Below are 22,250 nucleotides of genomic sequence, written 5' to 3'. Positions count from 1 at the left end.
CACTGATGGGTGGCAGTGATGGGCACTGATGGGTGGCAGCGATTGGCACTGGTAGGTGACACTGATAGGCAACACTGCTAGGTGGCACTGATGAGGCACTGATTGGCACCACTGGTGGGCACTGATAGGTGGCACATGTTGGCATTGATAGGTGACACTGATTGCTGGCACTTATGTACTGGTGGGTATGTACATGGTACTCCATGGTTCACTGGAGTTCCAAAGCCTTAGAAATGGCTTTGAAACCCTTCCTAGATGATACATGTTTGTTTCTAATCTGTTCTTGAATTTTTTTAGAATAAGGCATGATTTGTGGCTTTTTGTGATCTGTTAGCATGCTTCACTTTGTCAGACAGCTTCTATTTCTGTTTGATTTCTTGAGTCAACAGGTCTAGCAGTAAGCAGGCCTGGGTGTGGCAGGGGGAATTTTACCCAGCTTTCCAAAAAATTGTGGTTAATCAGAGTTCATTCATGATTTAGCATGGGAGGGGGCAATTACTTTTTTACATAGGGCCAGGGAGGTTTGAACAGCTTTTTTCCGTTAATAAATGAAATAATTATTTAAAAACTGTATCTTGGATTTACTTCTGTTATCTTTGTGTAATATTAAAATGTGTTTGATGATCTGAATCATTTAAGTGTGAGAAATATGCAAAAAATAAGGAAGGGGGCAAATACTTTTTCACAGCACGGTATATTTTGAGTTGAACTTTAATTTTACAATTTTTGATTTTACTATTCTATTCCTGACACTTGAAAATTTCTAATCTCCAAGCTGGTCTTAACCACTTCAATGCTTGCAGATCGACCTGCTGCTTGTTAAGTTGCAAACGTGGCCATACTGCCACTTTAAATAATGTTAAAACTTTTTGCTGCTCAGACTTGTAAAATTATTAATTCACTACGTCAAAAGCATTTAGACTGTTCATAAAAAAAAAAACATTTGAAGCTTTTGAAATATGCATGAGTGTAATTTATCATCAATTACTGTATTTGTTTAGCACTCACTTCAGAACTTCTGCTTCTGTAAATTAGGCAGTGCTTGGATGGTTGTATATGCATTCTGTTATAATATGTGAATTGAAATGAATCTTCAAAATGCAATAACGGCAGAAAATATTTTTTTAAGGTTAACAAGTCACTCTGAGAGGAAATACTGGAAAAGTTTTCAAGTTTACATTAAAGTAGAGCTACATGAAATAATTCAGCTTTAGCCGCATTTCAATAAAATGCTCTTGCATTCCTAAATACATTTTCAGACCTTTCCATCTGTGCTTTTCTCCGGCTTACATAGCTAGATCACATTGGAGTTTGCTTATCTTACCAAAACAAAGTTTATGATAATGTAGCACTTAGATGTTTGATGTTCTCAAGAAATAATGTACTCATGGTATATTTCTAGCTGTGTTACTTCAAAAACGTTATCTTTTTTCCAAGTCAGTAGGTTCACCTAATGGATTTATACCACTCTAGGCCAGCTCTGACAGTGGGTGAGACAGAAATAATGTATACGCTAACTGCAGTTGGAAGTACATATTGGTTTGCAGCACAGGGGGTATCAGAAACTATAAATGTTGATATTCTCTCACCCCCACCCTTAGTGACCTCAGCTCTCTCACCTTGTCCTAAGGCCAATAGATCTATCTAAGGCCGCATAAACACGGTATGAAAATCAGAAGGGAAAAGTCTGAAGATGAGCTGTCTGCGGATTTTCAGATCATTAGAAAGGTGCATTTAACAGACGATTTGACTTTTACATCAGACAAAAGCTGGATGTGCAGGCTATAAAATTTTTGTCTGATGTGAATTTAACGTCTGATTTTTGGATGGTCAGTACAGAAATCTGTCACACAAGAAACGACTGGGAAGAGTTCAGTCTTGTAAACTACTGTTTGTATTCTAGAATTAACATTTGTGACGTGGCAATTGATGCAATGTCAAAATTCTCATCTTCTTTATTGGGATAATAATAAAGCTGCTTTGCATGTAGTTATGCCAGACATATTTTAAAAGGCATTTGTTTTGTATGATCTGAAAATCGCAAATCAACGCTCAGCAAACTTCTACTAACATGAAATTAGCAGAAGGGGCCCAAAGGGTGACGCATGAGAAATTAACTTCCTCTTTATACTCTCATAGCAAGTCACTATGTTTGTGTTTGTCAAATCACAATTTGCAGATAGTTAGTATGCTAGACAAAATCCTGCACATGCCCTTTTGACAAAAATCAGACGCTCGGTCGTCCAACAATCAGACCGTGTGTAAAAGGCTTTAGTCTCTCTTACCTTGTACTAAGGACAATAGCTTTCTAAGTCATTGTTTGTATGTACATCATTTTGCTGGTAAAAGTTCAAGCTTTAATGCCATTTTTTAGGCACCCACAGACATAAGGTGATTGTTAAATGAACTGCACCTGCATGGTCCCATAACTAATGTTAAAGTCTGATATCAGTTCTACTTGAAAAAAGATGAGAATGGGATTGGCCAGAATTATTTTTTTGGGGGGAGGATACATTCTTGGGAACTAAAAAAAGACAAAAAGTGATGGTGCTTGCACCCGATTCATGTACCTGATTATGGACACTCCTTCCTTGGTGCACTCTTTCCCTCCCTGGCCACTGTGCCCGTCACACGGACAGATGCATGGCTAAGGGTTTAGTACTAGGGGTGGGCAAAGCCTGATGGGGAACTGAGAGACACCTATGGCAGTTGGAGGATTGATGGATGCTAATTAGCCCAATAGGGGCTTTCAAATCCAACCACTGCCATGTGCTGGTAATCAAAAGTAAACTGGACCTAATGGCAAACTAGTGCCCCATCAGGATCTGCCCACCCAGTCTTTTCTCAAATATGGACATGTAATTTATTTATTTCAGGTACTTATATAGCACCATTAATTTACGCAGCACTTTACATATACATTGTACATTCACATCAGTCCCTACTAGGGATGAGCCGAACAGGAACAAAGTTCGTTCGAACACGTGAACACCGTTAAAGTCTATGGGACACGAATATGAATAATCAAAAGTGCTAATTTTAAAGGCTTATATGCAAGTTATTGTCATAAAAAGTGTTTGGGGACCTGGGTACTGCCCCAGGGGACATGGATCAATGCAAAAAAAACTTTTAAATACGGCCGTTTTTTCAGGAGCAGTGATTTTAATAATGCTTAAAGTCAAACAATAAAAATGTAATATCCCTTTAAATTTCGTAGCTGGGGGGTGTCTATAGTATGCCTGTAAAGGGGCGCATGTATCCTGTGTTTAGAACAGTCTGACAGCAAAATGACATTTCAAAGGAAAAAAGTCATTTAAAACTACTCGCGGCTATTGCATTGCCGGTCCGTCAATACACATAGAAGTTCATTGATAAAAACGGCATGGGAATTCCCCACAGGGGAACCCCAAACCAAAATTAAAAAAAAAAAAATGACGTGGGGGTCCCCCTAAATTCCATACCAGGCCCTTCAGGTCTGGTATGGATTTTAAGGGGAACCCCGCACCAAAATTTTAAAAAAAAACAGCGTGGGGTCCCCCCAAAAATCCATACCAGTCCCTTATCCAAGCACGCAACCTGGCAGGCTGCAGGAAAAGAGGGGGGACGAGTGAGCGCCCCCCCTCCTGAACCGTACCAGGCCACATGCCCTCAACATTGGGAGGGTGCTTTGGGGTAGCCCCTAAACATGCTAATGAGGACAAGGGCCTCATCCCCACAACCCTGGCCGGTGGTTGTGGGGGTCTGCGGGCGGGGGGCTTATCGGAATCTGGAAGTCCCCTTTAACAGGGGGACCCCCAGATCCCGACCCCCCCTGTGTGAAATGGTAAGGAGGTACAAAAGTACCCCTACCATTTCACTAAAAAACTGTCAAAAATGTTAAAAATGACAAGTTTTTGACAATTGCTTTATTTAAATGCTTCTTCTTTCTTCTATCTTCCTTCATCTTCTTCTTCTTCTTCTGGTTCTTCTGGCTCTTCTGGTTCTTCCTCTGGCGTTCTCGTCCAGCATCTCCTCCGTGGCGTCTTCTATCTTCTTCTCCTCGGGTCGCTCCGCACCCATGGCATGGGGGGAGGCTCCCGCTCTTCTCTTCATCTTCTTCTCTTCTTCATCTTCTTCTCTTCTTCTCTTCTTCATTTTCTTCTCCGGGCCGCTCTGCATCCATGCTGGCATGGAGGGAGGCTCCCGCTGTGTGATGGCGTCTCCTCTTCTGACGCACGGTGACTTGACGGGACTTCCCTGTGACATCACGGGGAATGCCACAGGGAAGTCCAGTCATGTCCCGTGCGTCAGAGGGGGGCAGGGTCACCGGGTGGCCCCGCCCCCCGTTATTTAAGAACCGTCAGAAGAGGAGACGCCGTCACACAGCGGGAGCCTCCCTCCATGCCAGCATGGATGCGGAGCGGCCCCGAGAAGAAAATGAAGATGAGAAGAAGAGAAGAAGATGAAGAAGAAGACGAAGAAGAGAAGAAGATGAAGAGAAGAGCGGGAGCCTCCCGCCATGCCATGGGTGCGGATCGGCCCGAGGAGAAGAAGATAGAAGACGCCGCGGAGGAGATGCTGGACGAGAACGCCGGAGGAAGAACCAGAAGAGCCAGAAGAACCAGAAGAAGAAGAAGAAGATGAAGGAAGATAGAAGAAAGAAGAAAGAAGAAGCATTTAAATAAAGGAATTGTCAAAAACTGTCTCTTGTCATTTTTAACATTTTTGACACTTTTTTAGTGAAATGGTAGGGGTACTTTTGTACCCCCTTACCATTTCACACAGGGGGGCGGGATCTGGGGGTCCCCTTGTTAAAGGGGGCTTCCAGATTCCGATAAGCCCCCCACCCGCAGACCCCCACAACCACCGGCCAGGGTTGTGGGGATGAGGCCCTTGTCCTCATCAACATGGGGACAAGGTGTTTTGGGGGGCTACTCCAAAGCACCTTCCCAATGTTGAGGGCATGTGGCCTGGTACGGTTCAGGAGGGGGGGCGCTCTCTCGTCCCCCCTCTTTTCCTGCGGCCTGCCAGGTTGCATGCTCGGATAAGGGTCTGGTATGGATTTTTGGGGGGACCCCACGCCGTTTTTTTAAAAAATTTTGGCACGGGGTTCCCCTTAAAATCCATACCAGACCTGAAGGGCCTGGTATGGAATTTAGGGGGACCCCTACGTCATTTTTTTTTTTTTTTTTTTTGGCCGGGGTTCCCCTTAATATCCATACCAGGCCTGAAGGGCCTGGTATGGAATTTAGGGGGACCCCCACGTCATTTTTTTTTTTTAATTTTGGTTCGGGGTTCCCCTGTGGGGAATTCCCATGCCGTTTTTATCAATGAACTTTTATGTGTATTGTCGGACCGGCAATGCAATAGCCGCGAGTAGTTTTAAATGACTTTTTTCCTTTGAAATGTCATTTTGCTGTCAGACTGTTCTAAACACGGGAAACATGCGCCCCTTTACAGGCATACTATAGACACCCCCTAGCTATGAAATTTAAAGGGATATTACACTTTTATTGTTTCACTTTAAGCATTATTAAAATCACTGCTCCTGAAAAAATGGCCGTATTTAAAAGTTTTTTTTGCATTGATCCATGTCCCCTGGGGCAGTACCCAGGTCCCCAAACACTTTTTATGACAATAACTTGCATATAAGCCTTTAAAATTAGCACTTTTGATTTCTCCCATAGACTTTTAAAGGGTGTTCCGCGGCATTCGAATTTGCCGCAAACACCCCAAATTGTTCGCTGTTCGGCGAACTTGCGAACAGCCAATGTTCGAGTCGAACATGAGTTTGACTCGAACACGAAGCTCATCCCTAGTCCCTACCCTCAAGGAGCTTACCATCTAAGATCCCTAACACACATTCATACATATACTAGGGCCAATTTAGACAGGATCCAATTAACCTAACAGCATGTCTTTTTAGAATATAGGAGGAAACCAGAGTACCCAGAGGAGAACCGATGCAGGCACAGGGAGAACATGTAATGACATCATCATTATACTGCAGAAATTTTACATGTTTGACAGGAGTGAATTTATGATTAAAGTAAAATGAAATACAGCATTTATTTAGGTCTTTTCTGCAATATAAATACATTTTCTTTATCGTACATCACAGGACACAGAGCCATAGTTATTAACTACATGGGTATATAGGCACCTTCAGGTGATGGACACTGGTATGCCCAATACAGGAAGTTCACTCCCTACATAACCCCTCCTCCTAACAGGAGTACCTCAGTTTTTTCGCCAGTGACTAAGGTGTTGGTCACGAGTGAAGATGTGCTCTGAAGAGCTCCGCTGGAGGGATCTTTGCTGGATTTAAACAGCCTCCATAGACCAAATCCATCCGAAGTGCCACTGAGGCCAAGGTGAATGGTACCCGGGCCTCGTATACAAAGAACGAGGTTTTGCCTGTAACGCCTCTCCTTGCAGGGCTGGACCCCGGGACCCAGGACTTTTTGGTCATGCTTACATTATCTAAAGTTTTTCCTGGTGGGGTGCTAATACAGGTCCAAGGGAGTGGAACCCTGATAAAAAGGGACCCGGTCCTTGAAGGTTTGCTAACACTGCCCATCGTGATGGAGTTTGGATCTGTCTGTCTTCAGCAGTATCCTGCGGCGAGGATAAGGTAAGGGAAGAAGCCTAGGAACTCTAAAATGTCCACCTATGGTTTTTTCTTCCATGAGTAAAATGTTGTCATGCCTTAAAGTCTCCACTAGAGGGAGTAAATGCACATACCTTGGTACGTTGCTTCTCATTCAGTTCAGTGTCTCAGCTAAACAGCATGTGTGTGGTCTCAGCAGTCAGGGGGATTCCTCATCTTGCAACAGCATGTTCTTTTCCCCCCTGGGGGAACTAAGGGGCTGGGAGATATAACAGTAGTTCGTACTCCCCACCCCCCCTCGGGGGTGAGGCGGTGGCTTCCCTATGTTGGTTTTTTTATGTCCCCACAGAAGCCCATAAAACAGACGCTTCTCCCCGCCTCCCTGGCCTTCCTTTTCCCTCCCCTCTCACAGGTTTGCACTGGCAGACCCGAATGCCATCTGCGCGCGTGGACTGCTGATAGTTTTAAACAAGAGGGGGTGGGATAATGAACAGAGGGGGCATGGCTTAGGCGCAGCACCGTGCGCGGGTCGTAGCATCCACGAGGAGCACAGGCGCTGGGGACGTCGAGCAGAGCCTTGCAATCTGAGAAATCAAAAACAGACACTTCTCAAGCCAGGAGCTGGAGAGATGGATGTCTGACACACAGGACACAAGGAGAGCTGGGGGCACGTAAGGCAATGCATCCAGGCTTTTTACTCAGCACCAAGCTGAACTTTATAGCGGCATTGTATTGCTAAGACTATTGCTCAGCAAATAGTGCATTTACTTAGTGCCTCTACTTTTGTGCTTAGCACTATGGCTCCCAAAAAAGACACCACAAAGAAGGCACCAAAAATTTCACCCCCAGGCGCTGGGAACTCCAGTCATGCCTCCACACTGTCATCCTCTCCTGAAATACCACATGTGGCAAGCCAGGGTGAGTTATTGGGAACAATTGGTGGTGCAGCTGCTTCTCACATTTCCGCCCCTGTATACGTGACTGAAGATGCCTTTTCCTCCACCCTGCTGGGCCTAGAAGGAAGATTAGCGGCTTTAATTGCATCCTCCATCCAAAAGGATAGGAAGCGTGTTAGATCCCCCCCCCTTAGACCCTTTACCAAGGGGACGGGGACAGTGGGTAGAGGATGAGGTGTTACCCTCAGGCGATCAGGAGGAAAGACAAACCGATTAATCCTCTGCAGAGGAAACAATGGTGGATGAACCCTTTTCAGCCTCGCAATCTGAAAAATTGCTGGTGCGATCTCGGAGATGGTTCGTTCCACTTTCAAGCTACGGTGTCAGCTGAAAGTTCCGTTTCTTCTTTGGGTTCCTTAAAACCTTCACAGCCTTTGCATGCATTTCCTGTCCATGCATTATTAGAACAGCTTATTTTTGCTGAATGGGATCACCTGGATAAGCATTTTCTCCCTCCAAAGAGATTCTCAGTACTCTATCCCATAGAGGAGAAATTCACTAAAAGATGGAATGTACCAGCATGTTCCAGTGATTTCCAGTGTGAATAAAAGTCTAACTTGTCCAGTAGACAATGCACAAATGCTTAAGGATCCAACAGATAAAAAGTTGGAATTCCTGTTAAAATCCTCTTTTTCTTTGGAAGGTGCGGTTACTCAACCTGTAGTCGCTGCAATAGGCATCTGTCAATCCCTAGGATCAGTTTAGACAGGCCGACACGTCCTCGTCAGACGTGTCAGCCTGACTACAGGACTGGAGGCTTGTGGTGCTTTCTGCATGGAGGCCTTTTGTTCCTTTCAAGTATCGACTGTGCATGTCTACCAATACTACCCCAGTTCCCACTGTCAGCATCTTTGACTGTCTCCTTTTGGCATAATGATCAAGTGATCCGACCATCCCGTCAGCAAACCGATCCAGTGTGTTATATCCCGTGGGGAGATCCAGGGCCACAGACGATCCGCCAGTATATGCTCATGTCCCAGCTTGGTCTGGTAAAAATCCATTTTATAGGGAGATTTATTCTCCGTTATCCAGGATCGTATATTGGAGGAAGGATTACTTTATGTGACTGCTCTCATGTCTGGAATCACTAACACCATTTGTTCATTGATTTATATACTATGGACCTTGACACATACACTTTTTGCTGCACACAAAAAGGCTATTTTTGATTATTTTTTGATGATTTATAGTTTATCACTTGCAGCGGATTACGGTCTTTTACACGTTTTTGAACACTTAGTCGGGTAGTGTTTAATCATCTAGCGCTGCTTACACAGAATATGTTTTTGGTATTTTATCCTTGGATCCATTTTGTATATATTTTGAACCAAGATATTGTCCTGCCATCATTTTTTCCAAAGCCATGTTCTAGGGAAGAGAAGTCAGTACATTGTCTTGATGTGGTGAGAGCGGTCAAGGTCTATTTAAAGTCGACTGCTCAGAACCGGAAGACTGATGTCTTGTTTGTGCTGCCAGAAGGTCCTAGGAAAGGACAGGCAGCGTTGAAATCCACTAAGTAGATTCGGCAAGTTATAATTCAGACTTATGATTTAAGGGGTAAGATTCCACCTTTTCAAGTCAAAGCGCACTCTACCAGAGCAGTTAGTACTTCTTGGGCAGTGTGTCACCAGGCCTCCATGGCTCAGATTTGTAAGGCCGCAACTTGGTCTTCAGAACATACATTCACCAAGTTTTATCAGGTGGCTGTAAGAAGGCACAAGGATATCGCCTTTGGGCGCAGTGTGCTGCAGGCAGCAGTATAGGTCCTCAAGTCTGGGGGTGCCCTACGGGTTGTGTCTCCCTCCCCTCAAATAGCATTGCTATGGGACATCCCATGTAGTTAATAACTATGGCTCTGTGTCCCGTGATGTATGATAAAGAAAATAGGATTTTTATAACAGCTTACCTGTAAAATCCTTTTCCTGGAGTACATCACGGGACACAGAGGTCCCTTCCCTGTTTCTGGTGTTTAACTATATTGCTTTTCTACAAAAACTTAGGTACTCCTGATAGGAGGAGGGGTTATATAGGGAGTGAACTTCCTGTATTGGGTATACCAGTGTCCATCACCTGAAGGTGCCTATATACCCATGTAATTAATAACTATGGCTCTGTGTCCTGTGATGTACTCCAAGAAAAGGATTTTACAGGTAAGCTGTTATAAAAATCCTATTTTTTCTCCAAAATATCAACTGATTTTTTTTTCTGGAGGGGGAGGGAGTTAACCAGACAAAATGCAATTACAGACTGTGAATTATCAATTAGGTCAAATAATAACTTACCTCTATTTCATATCCTGCATCGCACTGGTACAAAACCGTGTCTTGGTAGAGGAATCGTGTTCCAAGCACTGATCCATGGTTTGGGGCTGCTGGCTTTTCACATGATATCGGAGAGCATATGTCATCACTCAATGGAGGTAACCAGTTACCATCAGTCTAAACGAAAAAAAAAATGGTGTTTTGGTCAGCTGAACTCAAACTTTTTGAGGTATACCTAAGGTGTATATGTATTGCTGCACAAAATCTCTGCCTTTCATAGACTGTGTATCATCAGCACACTAATATGTTCCCTATGGCAATCCCAGCGGACTCTGGCTGCAAAAGGGAAAAAAAAAATTCAGCAGTGAGGCTGTCTGTCAGCAGTGTTGGTACCTTAATCTGACTGTAGTGTAAAGCCACTAGAAGAAGCAACATTTAGTGTTTTGGGGCCATACAGGGTCCCCAGTATCAGGCAGATGTTAACTAGAACTGTTTGGTTTACGGCTGGCAACTGCATTTAACTCCCTGCTTTCAGGCTTGCTCTAATTGATGGAAACCTCAGAATAAACCATTGGGAAACTTACTCCTCTAATTCAATCACTTGTTTGTGTAAAGTTCAGATTTAGCGATGAAACTCTGTAAACAACAGGCTTTATACAACAATAGTGTTAAGGAGACGATAAAGGAAAATGTGAAAAATGAGAAATAGCATTATTAACTGATGGATAGATTATATTATATTAATGTGTTTTTTTCATATTTACCAGAAAAAAAACTGGTTAAGATTGACAATAAACACAAGTTGGCCACTGGCTTTGGGCACACTAGGAAGCTCTGCAAGGTATGTCAGCAGACATGTAAGCATCTCCATCAGCCTGCTTTACATCACTTATGTCAACTTTTTGTGCCCATGTGGATGGGCTTTTATTCTTCTTCTTATTCTTATTATTATACAGAATTTATATAGCGCCAACAATTTGGTTTTTAATGCCAATATGCAGTAATGCCCCGTACACACGGTCGGACTTTGTTCGGACATTCCGACAACAAAATCCTAGGACTTTTTCCGACGGATGTTGGCTCAAACTTGTCTTGCATACACACGGTCACACAAAGTTGTCGGAAAATCTGATCATTCAGAACGCGGTGACGTAAAACACGTACGTCGGGACTATAAACGGGGCAGTGGCCAATAGCTTTCATCTCTTTATTTATTCTGAGCATGCGTGGCACTTTGTCCGTCGGATTTGTGTACACACGATCGGAATTTCCGATAACGGATTTTGTTGTTGGAAAATTTTATATCCTGCTCTCAAACTTTGTGTGTCGGAAAATCCAATGGAAAATGTGTGATGGAGCCTACACACGGTCGGAATTTCCGACAACAAGGTCCTATCACACATTTTCCATCGGAAAATCCGACCGTGTGTACGGGGCATAAGTCTAATGCCGCGTACACACGGTCGGAATTTCCGACAATAAATGTTCGATGTGAGCTTGTTGTCGGAAATTCCGACCGTGTCTAGGCTCTATCGGACATTTGTTGTCGGAATTTCCAACAAAAAAATTTGAGAGCTGGTTCTCAAATTTTCCAACAAAAAAATCTGTTGTCAGAAATTCCGATCGTGTGTACACAATTCCAATGCACAAAACTCCACGCATGCTCGGAAACAAGCAGAAGAGTCACACTGGCTATTGAACTTCATTTTTCTCAGCTCGTTGTACGTGTTGTACGTCACCACGTTCTTGACATTCGGAATTTGTGCGACCGTGTGTATGCAAGACAAGTTTGAGCCAACATCCGTCGAAATAAATCCAGGATTTTGTTGTCGGAATGTCCTATCGTGTGTACGCGGTATAAGAATGTAAAATTAGCTTTAAGCACGTTAGACGCAGGTAAGTGAGTTCAAATGCACCTGTCAATGAATTTTGAATGATATCAGAAGTGTCTGGACTGATGCCAGCGACACAAGCCCAAAGCCAGACCTCTAAAGTAACCACAGGGTCAGGTTTATCATACTTGCTACACAGATATGATATCAATGCAATATCAGTACAATTTTTTTTATGAAAAATATATGGGTGCTTTGCCTTTTAATTTTATGGTACAGCAAATTCTGTGTATTTCCAAAGTAATATAAAGTAATTTACCTTTCTCGGGCTTGCCCATTGTTTATTAATAAGTGTACACTTTTATTATTACACAGAAGTAAAATTTAAACATCTACAGAAGTTTATTGCATCATAACCAACAAAAATAAAATTTTGGTTTAATTCACAATTATTAACATTATTTGTGCATTTTATAGATATAATTACGAGAAATGCAATTTTATTTCAATTACTTTGAACATTAAAGTAATAAAAACAATTTACCATACAAGTTGAGGTACTTGGTCCTGATAATGTATAGCCAGGTTTGCAATCAACAGTTATTGTTTTATTAATGTCATAATCTGCCTTTAGTTTTACTGCGTTTGCCTGTAGTGTACATTTTCTGGGAATGCATAAAATTTCCTCTGTTGACCAAGAACCATCTTCCAGACAAGTTTTTGTTGCCGTATTTGAATCCATTATATAGCCATCTTGGCACCTTAAAGAAGAATTATAGGCATTAAAAACATCCTAATAATAATACTGTATATACAGTGGGGACGGAAAGTATTTAGACCCCCCTTAAATTTTTCACTCTTTGTTATATTGCAGCCATTTGCTAAAATCATTTAAGTTCATTTTTTTCCTCATTAATGTACACACAGCACCCCGTATTGACAGAAAAACACAGGATTGTTGACATTTTTGCAGATTTATTAAAAAAGAAAAACTGAAATATCACATGGTCCTAAGTATTCAGACCCTTTGCTGTGACACTCATATTTAACTCAGGTGCTGTCCATTTCTTCTGATCATCCTTGAGATGGTTCAACGCCATCATTTGAGTCCAGCTGTGTTTGATTATACTGATTGGACATGATTAGGAAAGGCACAGACCTGTCTATATAAGACCTTACAGCTCACAGTGCATGTCAGAGCAAATGAGAATCATGAGGTCGAAGGAACTTCCTGAATAGCTCAGAGACAGAATTGTGGCAAGGCACAGATTTGGCCAAGGTTACAAAAAAAAATTCTGCTGCACTCAAGGTTCCTAAGAGCACAGTGACCTCCATAATCCTTAAAAGTCATTTGGGATGACCAGAACCCTTCCTAGAGCTGGCCGTCCAACCAAACTGAGCTATCGGGGGAGAAGAGCCTTAGTGAGAGAGGTAAGGAAGAACCCAAAGATCGCTGTGGCTATGCTCCAGAGATGCAGTCGGAAGATGGGAGAAAGTTGTAGAAAGTCAACCATCACTGCAGCCCTCCACCAGTCGGGGCTTTATGGCAGAGTGGCCCAACGGAAGCCTCTCCTCAGTGCAATACACATGAAAGCCCGCATGGAGTTTGCTAAAAAACACCTGAAGGACTCCTAGATGGTAAGAAATAAGATTCTTTGGTCTGATGAGACCAAGATAGAACTTTTTGGCCTTAATTCTAAGCGGTATGTGTGGAGAAAACCAGGCACTGCTCATCACCTGTCCAATACAGTCCCAACAGTGAAGCATGGTGGTGGCAACATCACGCTGTGGGGGTGTTTTTCAGCTGCAGGGACAGGATGACTGGTTGCAATCGAGGGAAAGATGAATGCGGCCAAGTACAGGGATATCCTGGACGAAAACCTTCTCCAGAGTGCTCAGGACCTCAGACTGGGTCAAAGGTTTACCTTCCAACAAGACAATGACCCTAAGCACACAGCTAAAATAATGAAGGAGTTGCTTCACAACAACTCCGTGACTGTTCTTGAATGGCACAGCCAGAGCCCTGACTTAAACCCTATGGAGCATCTCTGGAGAGACCTAAAAATGGCTGTCCACCAATGTTTACCATCCAAACTAACAGAACTGGAGAGGATCTGCAAGGAGGAATGGCAAAGGATCCCCAAATCCAGGTGTGAAAAATTTGTTGCATCTTTCCCAAAAAGACTCATGGCTGTATTAGATCAAAAGGGTGCTTCTACTAAATACTGAGCAAAGGGTCTGAATACTTAGGACCATGTGATGTTTCAGTTTTTCTTTTTTAATAAATCTGCAAAAATGTCAACAATTCTGTGTTTTTCTGTCAATATGGGGTGCTGTGTGTACATTAATGAGGAAAAAAAATGAACTTAAATGATTTTAGCAAACAGCTGCAATATAACAAAGAGTGCAAAAATTTAAGGGGGTCTGAATACTTTCTGTCACCACTGTAAATTAAACCACATGTAGTCACTTCTGTAGTCAACAAAATCTAGCTGCAGGGTACAAAAACGATCATAGATATTTACACCTTCCACTTTTGAGATGTACTGAGATTACTTCACTGTCCCATATATATATTTTCTCAGTAATACACAAGCTTATGGGCAATCCTCTAAGACTAGAGGATTGGGAACACGCACACAATTCACTCACCTCTTCCTACTTCTCTGGGGTTTTATATGCACTTAAAAGTGGAGCTGCCCTTTAGTGAGGCAAAATGCACTAAACCATAGCAAACAGTCATTAATCATTGTAATGCCCCGTACACACGGTCGGATTTTCCGACGGAAAATGTGTGATAGGACCTTATCGTCGGAAATTCCGACCGTGTGTAGGCTCCACATTTTCCATCGGATTTTCCGACACACAAAGTTTGAGAGCAGGATATAAAATTTTCTGACAACAAAATCCGTTGTCGGAAATTCCGATAGATGAAAGCTATTGGCCACTGCCCCGTTTATAGTCCCGACGTACGTGTTTTACGTCACCGTGTTTAGAACGATCAGATTTTCCGACAACTTTGTGTGACCGTGTGTATGCAAGACAAGTTTGAGCCAACATCCGTCGGAAAAAATCCTAGGATTTTGCTGTCGGAATGTCCGAACAAAGTCCGACCGTGTGTACAGGGCATTACAGTAATGAGGTTGAGACACTCCAAAAAACTGAACAAGAAAACTGAATGGTACCTTTACTCTGTTAAAAAAATCACCAATCTGTGGCATAAGTTACATTCAAATTTCTGTCTTTAGGGAAATGGCACAATTCATACACCCCTGGCCTACAGACGTCCTGAGAAATTACAACCAATATGCCATTTAAATTGACTAAACACTTTTGAAAATTTAAAAGATAATAATAATTCTTCCATAACATGACATAGCAGACCACTGACAAACAGAGATCTGCTAATGAGGCCTATCATATAACCCATCCCAGCCTGTTTATCCAGGCCTGCATTAAAAAACCTTTAAGACATGTCATAAATAGCTTGGCAGTTATTAAGGCAATATCTCTGACTTAGTGTTTCTCCTCACAGAGTTGAAGACATATCCTAAATATTAGACAGCAGTAGAATGCAGAATCAACGTTTCCTGGCTGAGATAAAATCTATACACCCATTTTGTGATTAAACTAGGTGGAGCAGACCACTACCTTCACTTTAAAACTAAACACCCTCATTTTATAAAGGGCAGCAGGCCCGTGAGATACATAACTTCTTCTTAGGAAGGCGCATTTCAAGGTTAGGCCATGAGTAATCTTGTTCAAAAAGTAATTTTATGCTGCACAATAAAATATGGGATATTATATTGTGGTATACTCAAAGTATTAATGCATTTGAAAAGCTGTATTTGAGGAAGTGGCAGCTGCATGATCATGAACATTATGGCACTTTTTTATAAAACTACAGTCGGCAGCTAGCTCTGGCATGTGGAACATGGAGTCCCTTCTGTAAAACATGCAGCTCTGTTGTCCACAGGTAGGTCCAAAAGCTGTGATGCAGGAAGCAGAAACCAAAAAGTTGTCTGCCAGACTCCTTTGGAATGTTGAGCAATCTTTTTGGTTTCTGCTTCCTCCACATGCCGGAACCAGCTGCTGACCATTATATCTTATGTACAGTACCGTGTGGGCCATTTCTTATGTACCATGCGAGTTGCTAATTTACATGCACCTAATACTGCCTGTAATTTACTGCACTTAGTCTGGTGCCCCCTGGGGCTTCTTCGCTCTACAGGTTACCCACCAACCCAATTAGTGTGTTTGCTTGTACCAAGGTGTCCTGTTATGCTGAAGATTAACACCAGAGGCCTTTACGTAATCATGAGCGAGCTCTCTTAACTGTTTATGTGGATGCAGGAGATGTTCGAAGTAGTAACACGACTTATTACAGGTCAAGAAACATGAAACACTTTTTTGTCTCTTATTTGTTGTTCCATGCAGTTCAAAAGTAGCTGTGAATTTAAAGTAGATACCCTGCTTCATCCTCTGGAATGTTTTAGTATTTATTTCTACAAAAATGATCGCACAATACAATAAGGCAGTGCTTCTGCAAAAGGGCTTAATTATTCAGGTATTCCTTTGGGCAGCATAATATCTAAGTACAGCCCTGCCAAGCATATTTGTGTTATGCAAATGAAAACTCTCGAGATCAGTTTCTATTATTAGCACTACTGGACTTATGTGGGTCATAAAACACTGTGCACGTAAACAGCAGCTCACCTGGGGTATGTAGTCAGTAAAGCATGACATTGTTCTCTTTGTTTAACAGAGCAGTCATAGCTCTGTGATTGGAGGTCACATGACTGGTCTCTACACCCAGCTACACAACATTTACTATTTTTATTCTACTCTGCCAGCTTCACAGTCCTGAAGCAGATAGCATTTGTGTAAATGTATAAATAAGAGTAACTCCCGCGCTGTCATGAAGGACCTATACAAAGGGGCACTGCTGCAACACCTGTGTGACTGATCCCAACAGAAAAAAATAAAAACAAACAGAAGAATGGTAGTTGCGCTGTGATAAAGAGGGGAAAAGATCTTTTGATCTCCAGCCACACCCATCTCAATTGCTGTTTACCATTTCCATGGTGATTGTATGATAATCACCTGACAGACAGTTCCTGCCCCCACCTGGCATTTGGAATAAGAAATAACCAGACAATGAGGACACTGATCCTGTATGGGAACAATCTGGAAGGTCCTCATTTCAGGGATCTGATGGAAGGTCTGACAACAAGCCGGATAGAGGAATTACAACACCTATTTTATCTGACAAGCATTGCGGAGCTGGGACCAACTGAGGACATCTACTGAGGCATACAAACTTGGCGTTTGTGGATTGATGCCCACACTCACTTTATAAAAAGTGAGTGCATCCCTTCCTTTTGGTCCGCCCCCCCCCCCCCTCTGGTCATCACGGTGTTATATTTGATATATTGCTTATGTCATTTTTTTATTATCATTCTATATACCCATCATTGGAACCATTTGAAACACCGGATGGGATATCCATGTCCGTCCGTGGTCTGTAAATAAGCACATGCTGTATACCTTACAGTAGTAAGGTGAGCTGCTTAAAGACACGGAGGTGTTTACACTGAAGATTTGTATGCTGTTTGGTGGCGGGACTGCTATTTTATTCACCTACATGGACTCACTGTATTCAGCTTTCATATTTATGTTAGTCAATTTGTGCTAGTTTGGAGACTAGACCACTTAGACTTTTTGCTGAGTGTTTTCACTTAAGTTTGTTCAACTTTATTTATTGTATACTCATTTTTTGAGAGATTTATTTTTTGAGATATTTACTATATGCTACACAGTTGCCACATTCATTATACACTATACATACTACACTTGATTTTATAATTTGGTATATTGTTAGCTCCCTTTTTAGTGTATTTGTGCCCCCTTTTGGGCTGTCTTCACCTCTCCATCACATTCACTTTTTACTTAGACCCTCCCACATTCCACTTCCCTTTCCCCTCTTTATCACAGTGCAGCTACCATTCTTCTGTTTATTTGTGTAAATGTGTAGTGTTTGTGCGGTGTGGCCATACCAGTCCTCTTTAAATGAGTCCATCATTTTTTATATGTAATGAAAGTCAAAAACATTTTATTTTTTTACCTTCTGACATAAAATATAAATACAGATAAACTATTCTTACCGGTATTCAATAACGCTTCCGTAGGTATAAGAATCACCAGTTGGAAAAGTATTAGGAAGTTCAGGTGGTGGTCCACAAGATAACAACAGACAGTTGGGATATAGTCCACTCCATTGCCCTTCTTCTGTGCAGATGAGATCTGATAATCCTTGCATTACATATCCAGTCTCGCAGCTGTATGAGATGGCATTCTCAGCAATTAAGCTGCTTCCATTAACAAAGGCATGAGAAATAATGGGTGGAGTACCACAAGAGACCTTACCACAGACTGGAAAACCCGAGCTCCATTTTCCAGCTGAGTGACAGCTGAGTTCAGAAGGTCCAAGCAGCTTGAATCCATCCTGACATTTAAATCTGATTAATTGTCCACAGCTAAAATCTTCTCCAATGACCACTGCATTTTGAATAGAAGGTTTGGGGCATTCACAAGGTAGACAAGTGGGGGGAATTCCACTCCACAAACCATTTGCTAAGCACTGTCGTGTTGCACTTCCATGTATCTCATAACCAGAGAAACAAGCATAGTGAACCTGTTCATTGTAACTAAAGCTTGAGCCGTTAAGAAAACCATGTGAAATATCTTCTGGAGGTCCGCAATCTATTGGTTCACAGAGGGGTTCTTGCGCATCCCATATCCCATTTTCCTGACAAGTAAGCAATGATGCACCTTTCAGGTCATACCCCTGATTGCATTTAAAAAGTATTTGTTTTCCAACACCGTATTCCATTCCAGCTATTTCTCCATCATTCAAAGCATTTGGCTTTTCACATATGATCTCTTTACAGGATGGCATTTCTCCACTCCAGTGTCCATTTTCAAGACAGGTCCTCTTTTTGTCTCCTTTAAGCATGTAGCCTTCATGACACTCATATTCAACCTCTTTCCCATAACTATAATCTGTTCCTAAAACATGGCCATTTATCAGTGCTGGTGGCTGTCCACAGGAAACAGGAATGCAGATAGGTTCCTCTCCATCCCACTGTTTATTTTCTTGGCATGTTCTTTTGCTTGGTCCATGTAATGTAAAGCCCAACTCACATTTATAATGTACTTCACTTGTAAATGAATAATTTAATGCTTCTGTGTATCCATTTAAAATGATGTTGGGTACCTTACATGAGATCATAGCACACTGTGGCACTTCATTACTCCATTTTCTGCTAGACAAGCATGTGCTCTTATCTGATCCAATAAGTTCATACCCTAAATTGCATTTGTATTGCGCAGTTCTATCAAGTGTTGTTTCTGTGTAATGTACCATGCCATTTTCAGGAGTTACTGGTATGCTGCATTCTATAGGTGCACACACAGGGGCACTTCCATTCCAAGTTCCATCCTCCTGACATGCTAAAAGTGGTATACCCAAAATTTCATACCCATGATAACAAGTATATAAGATATATGTACCATATAAGAAATCTGAGACTTCATTGATCAGTGAGTGATTGCCATTTGGAGTTTGGGTAGTTACTGCACCATCAAACATTTCATTCTTTATATCCTCATTCAACATATATTCCTGAGCCTTAGTATATTGACCAAAGTCAATATGGGGTGGCAGACCACAGTCTGTATGCACGCACATTGGAGCAGAACTGGACCAGCCCAAGTCTTCACAAGTTAGTATGGCAGGCCCAGTCAGCTGAAATCCTGGCATACAACTATAAATAATAACAGCGCCATATCTGTAGTCAGCTCCTTCTACAAATCCATTATCAATAGCTTCAGGAGGATCACAGAATATCTCTTTACAATTAGGGGTAACAGCATCCCATTCTCCTGTTTCCAAACAAGTAAGAACATGCTGCCCTTTAAGCCTAAAGCCTTTGTTACATGAGTAAGTTACAGTTTGTCCAAAATGAAGGCTTTGAGAAGAAATTCTGCCATTTGGAATTTCTTTGGCTGGAGGGCATTTAATAAGTTTACAGACTGGTATCTCACCAATCCAGTGACCATCTGCTCCACAGATTAATTTAGTGTTTCCCATTAATTCAAACCCAGGTTTGCAAGTGTAATGAACAGAGCTGAGAAAAGTAAGTCCTTGAACATCAACAATTCCATTGAGAATTTCATCTGGTTGAGGACACTCTACAGGAACACAACTTGGAAGATCAGAACTCCATATACCATCTGCATTACATGATATTACAGCTTTTCCTTTAAGTAAAAATCCATCCATACAAGAATAATTCACCTTGCTACCGTAATGAAAAGTAGGCATTAACTCTGGGTCTTCAAAGTTTGGGTCTCCAAAATCAATGTCTGGAGGTTGGGGACAGACTACAAGTTTACACACGGGAAAAGTGTCATTCCAGAGCTGAGAAGGCAAACATCGCAATACAGAGGAGCCCTGCAGAACATAGCCCTCTCTACAGGAAAATTTCACAACTCCTATTTCACTTGTTATTTCTTGTAAGACCAGCTGGTTTTGTAACAATGGTGGATCTTCACATTTTGATGGAACACAAGTGGGCACTTGTTTTCTGTCCCACTTTCCATTTTTTTGGCAAGTCCAACTAGTATCCCCAATTAGTTCATATCCCTCATCACACACAAATTCAACTTTTGAACCAACATCAATAGTTGCTCCTCTAACATATCCATGTTTAATAGGTGGTGGTTTTTCGCAGCTCAGTAGAACACAGCTTGGTGCGGACTCACTGTACCACTGTTTGTTAGACTGGCATACTCTTTTAGGGTTGCCCACTAGTTTATATCCAGGTTTGCAGGAATAAGTAACCTCATCCTCAAACACAATTCCAGTTTTGTTCTGCAGAAAGAAAAGCATATTTATTAATATATAACTGAGTTGGTTTACAATGTGTACAATATAGTATATACAGATAAAAACTATAAGAAATCAACAAATATACCATTGTAATTTTAAAAACATATTGTGTTAATAAATGTTGTGGAATGGAAAATAAGTATTTATATATTTTAATAATGGTCATATTAAAGAATGCCCAATGCTTTCAGACTGAATTGCAGAATATATATATATATATATATATATATATATATATATATATATATATATATATATTACACTGTATACATACTACACTGTATATATAAATATATTAATACACTGCCTGCACTGTATATATAGTCTACACTACACTGACTACACTGTATATATATATATATATATATATATATATATACTAATCAGCCTGCATGCCACTAACTGACCTGCCCCTAGCTAACGTTTTCTCAATCATAACACTATATACGGCCGCCGTGTAAGCAGCCTTATATAGTGTGGGGCGTGAACTTAGCCCCCTGAGCCATGTTAGCCTAAAGGCACCCTGCCTTTGGCCAATCATGGCTCTCACAGTAGATCTCGTAGTGCATTATGGGACACGCCACGTCGTTCAAATTTGCCGCAAACGCCCCATATGTTTGGTTCGTTTGCAAATAAATGAACACCCGATGTTTGAGTCGAACGTACTGGAGGGTGTAAAATCTGGTGCAGCTCTGCATAGTAATCAATCAGCTTCCAAGTTTTTTTGTCAAAGCTTAACTGAACAAGCTGAAGTTAGAAGCTGATTGGCTACCATGTACAGCTGCCCCCAGATTTTGCACTGTCCAGTAGAAATGAGCTTCGTGTTCGAGTCGAACCCATGTTCGACCCGAACATCGTCTGTTTGACCGTTCGTTGAATTGCGAACGATATGGACGATATTCGTGTGGCGCGTCATGGCCCATAATTCACTGCGGCATCGCAGTGCATTGCTGGCTGATGATTGGCCAAGCATGCACTATGACCCGCATGCTTGGCCAATCACAGCGCCGTCTTAACAGAGAGCCGTAGTTGGCCAAAGCCAAGGAGGTTTTGGCCAATTATGGCTCAGGGGATTTAGTACACGCCCCACACTATATAAGGCCGCCTGCACGGCGGCCCTGTGTAGTGTGTGTTCCGGCATTGAAATAGATAGATAAACAGAGAGACAGTGTCATTCGATTTAAGTTAGATAGATTAGGCAGGACAGTCAGTGAGTTAGCTGCACTTACAGTGTATTGTGTATATATATGCATCCCAGGTGTTATATATATATACACTGTATTCAGTTTAGCTAGATCCGTTCCTGTTATCTTCCTACTGACAGGCAGGCTTGTCTTGTTACAGTATTTACAGCTACCTGAAGAAAATTGCTGGTGTTCTTTTGATCCTATTAGTACCACAGTCAGGCAGCTAGACTATTTACAGTTAGTGTAGTGCGTCCTCCTCACAGTGTTCAGTTAAAGCTACAAGTTAGTTTAGTGTGATCTCTGCACAGTGTTCAGCTAAAACTACAAGTTAGTGTAGTGCGTCCTCCTCACAGTGTTCAGCTAAAGCTACAAGTTAGTTTAGTGTGACCTCTGCACAGTGTTCAGCTAAAGCTACAAGTTAGGGTAGTGCGTCCTCCTCACAGTGTTCAGCTAAAGCTACAAGTTAGTGTAG

At 41.9% G+C, this 22,250-nt stretch overlaps 1 protein-coding gene across 3 annotated transcripts in view; it reads right to left on the bottom strand.

The window, feature by feature from the left end:
* Positions 1-22,250, bottom strand: part of SVEP1 (sushi, von Willebrand factor type A, EGF and pentraxin domain containing 1) — a 486,322-nt gene that overhangs the window by 67,644 nt on the left and 396,428 nt on the right. For all 3 annotated transcript variants that reach the window (XM_073591153.1, XM_073591134.1, XM_073591144.1), the window contains exons 38-40: positions 17,803-20,573; positions 12,183-12,399; positions 9,828-9,983 (exon numbers count right to left, since the gene is read on the bottom strand). In XM_073591153.1, coding sequence (XP_073447254.1) covers positions 9,828-9,983; positions 12,183-12,399; positions 17,803-20,573 — 3,144 coding nt within the window. The remainder of the gene's footprint in view (positions 1-9,827; positions 9,984-12,182; positions 12,400-17,802; positions 20,574-22,250) is intronic.

This window comes from Aquarana catesbeiana, linkage group LG01 (genome assembly GCF_042186555.1).
Source record: "Aquarana catesbeiana isolate 2022-GZ linkage group LG01, ASM4218655v1, whole genome shotgun sequence".
Taxonomy (NCBI): Eukaryota; Metazoa; Chordata; class Amphibia; order Anura; family Ranidae; genus Aquarana; species Aquarana catesbeiana.
The sequence above is the reverse complement of the archived record's forward strand: the minus strand, read 5'-3'. Positions and strand labels throughout refer to the sequence as shown.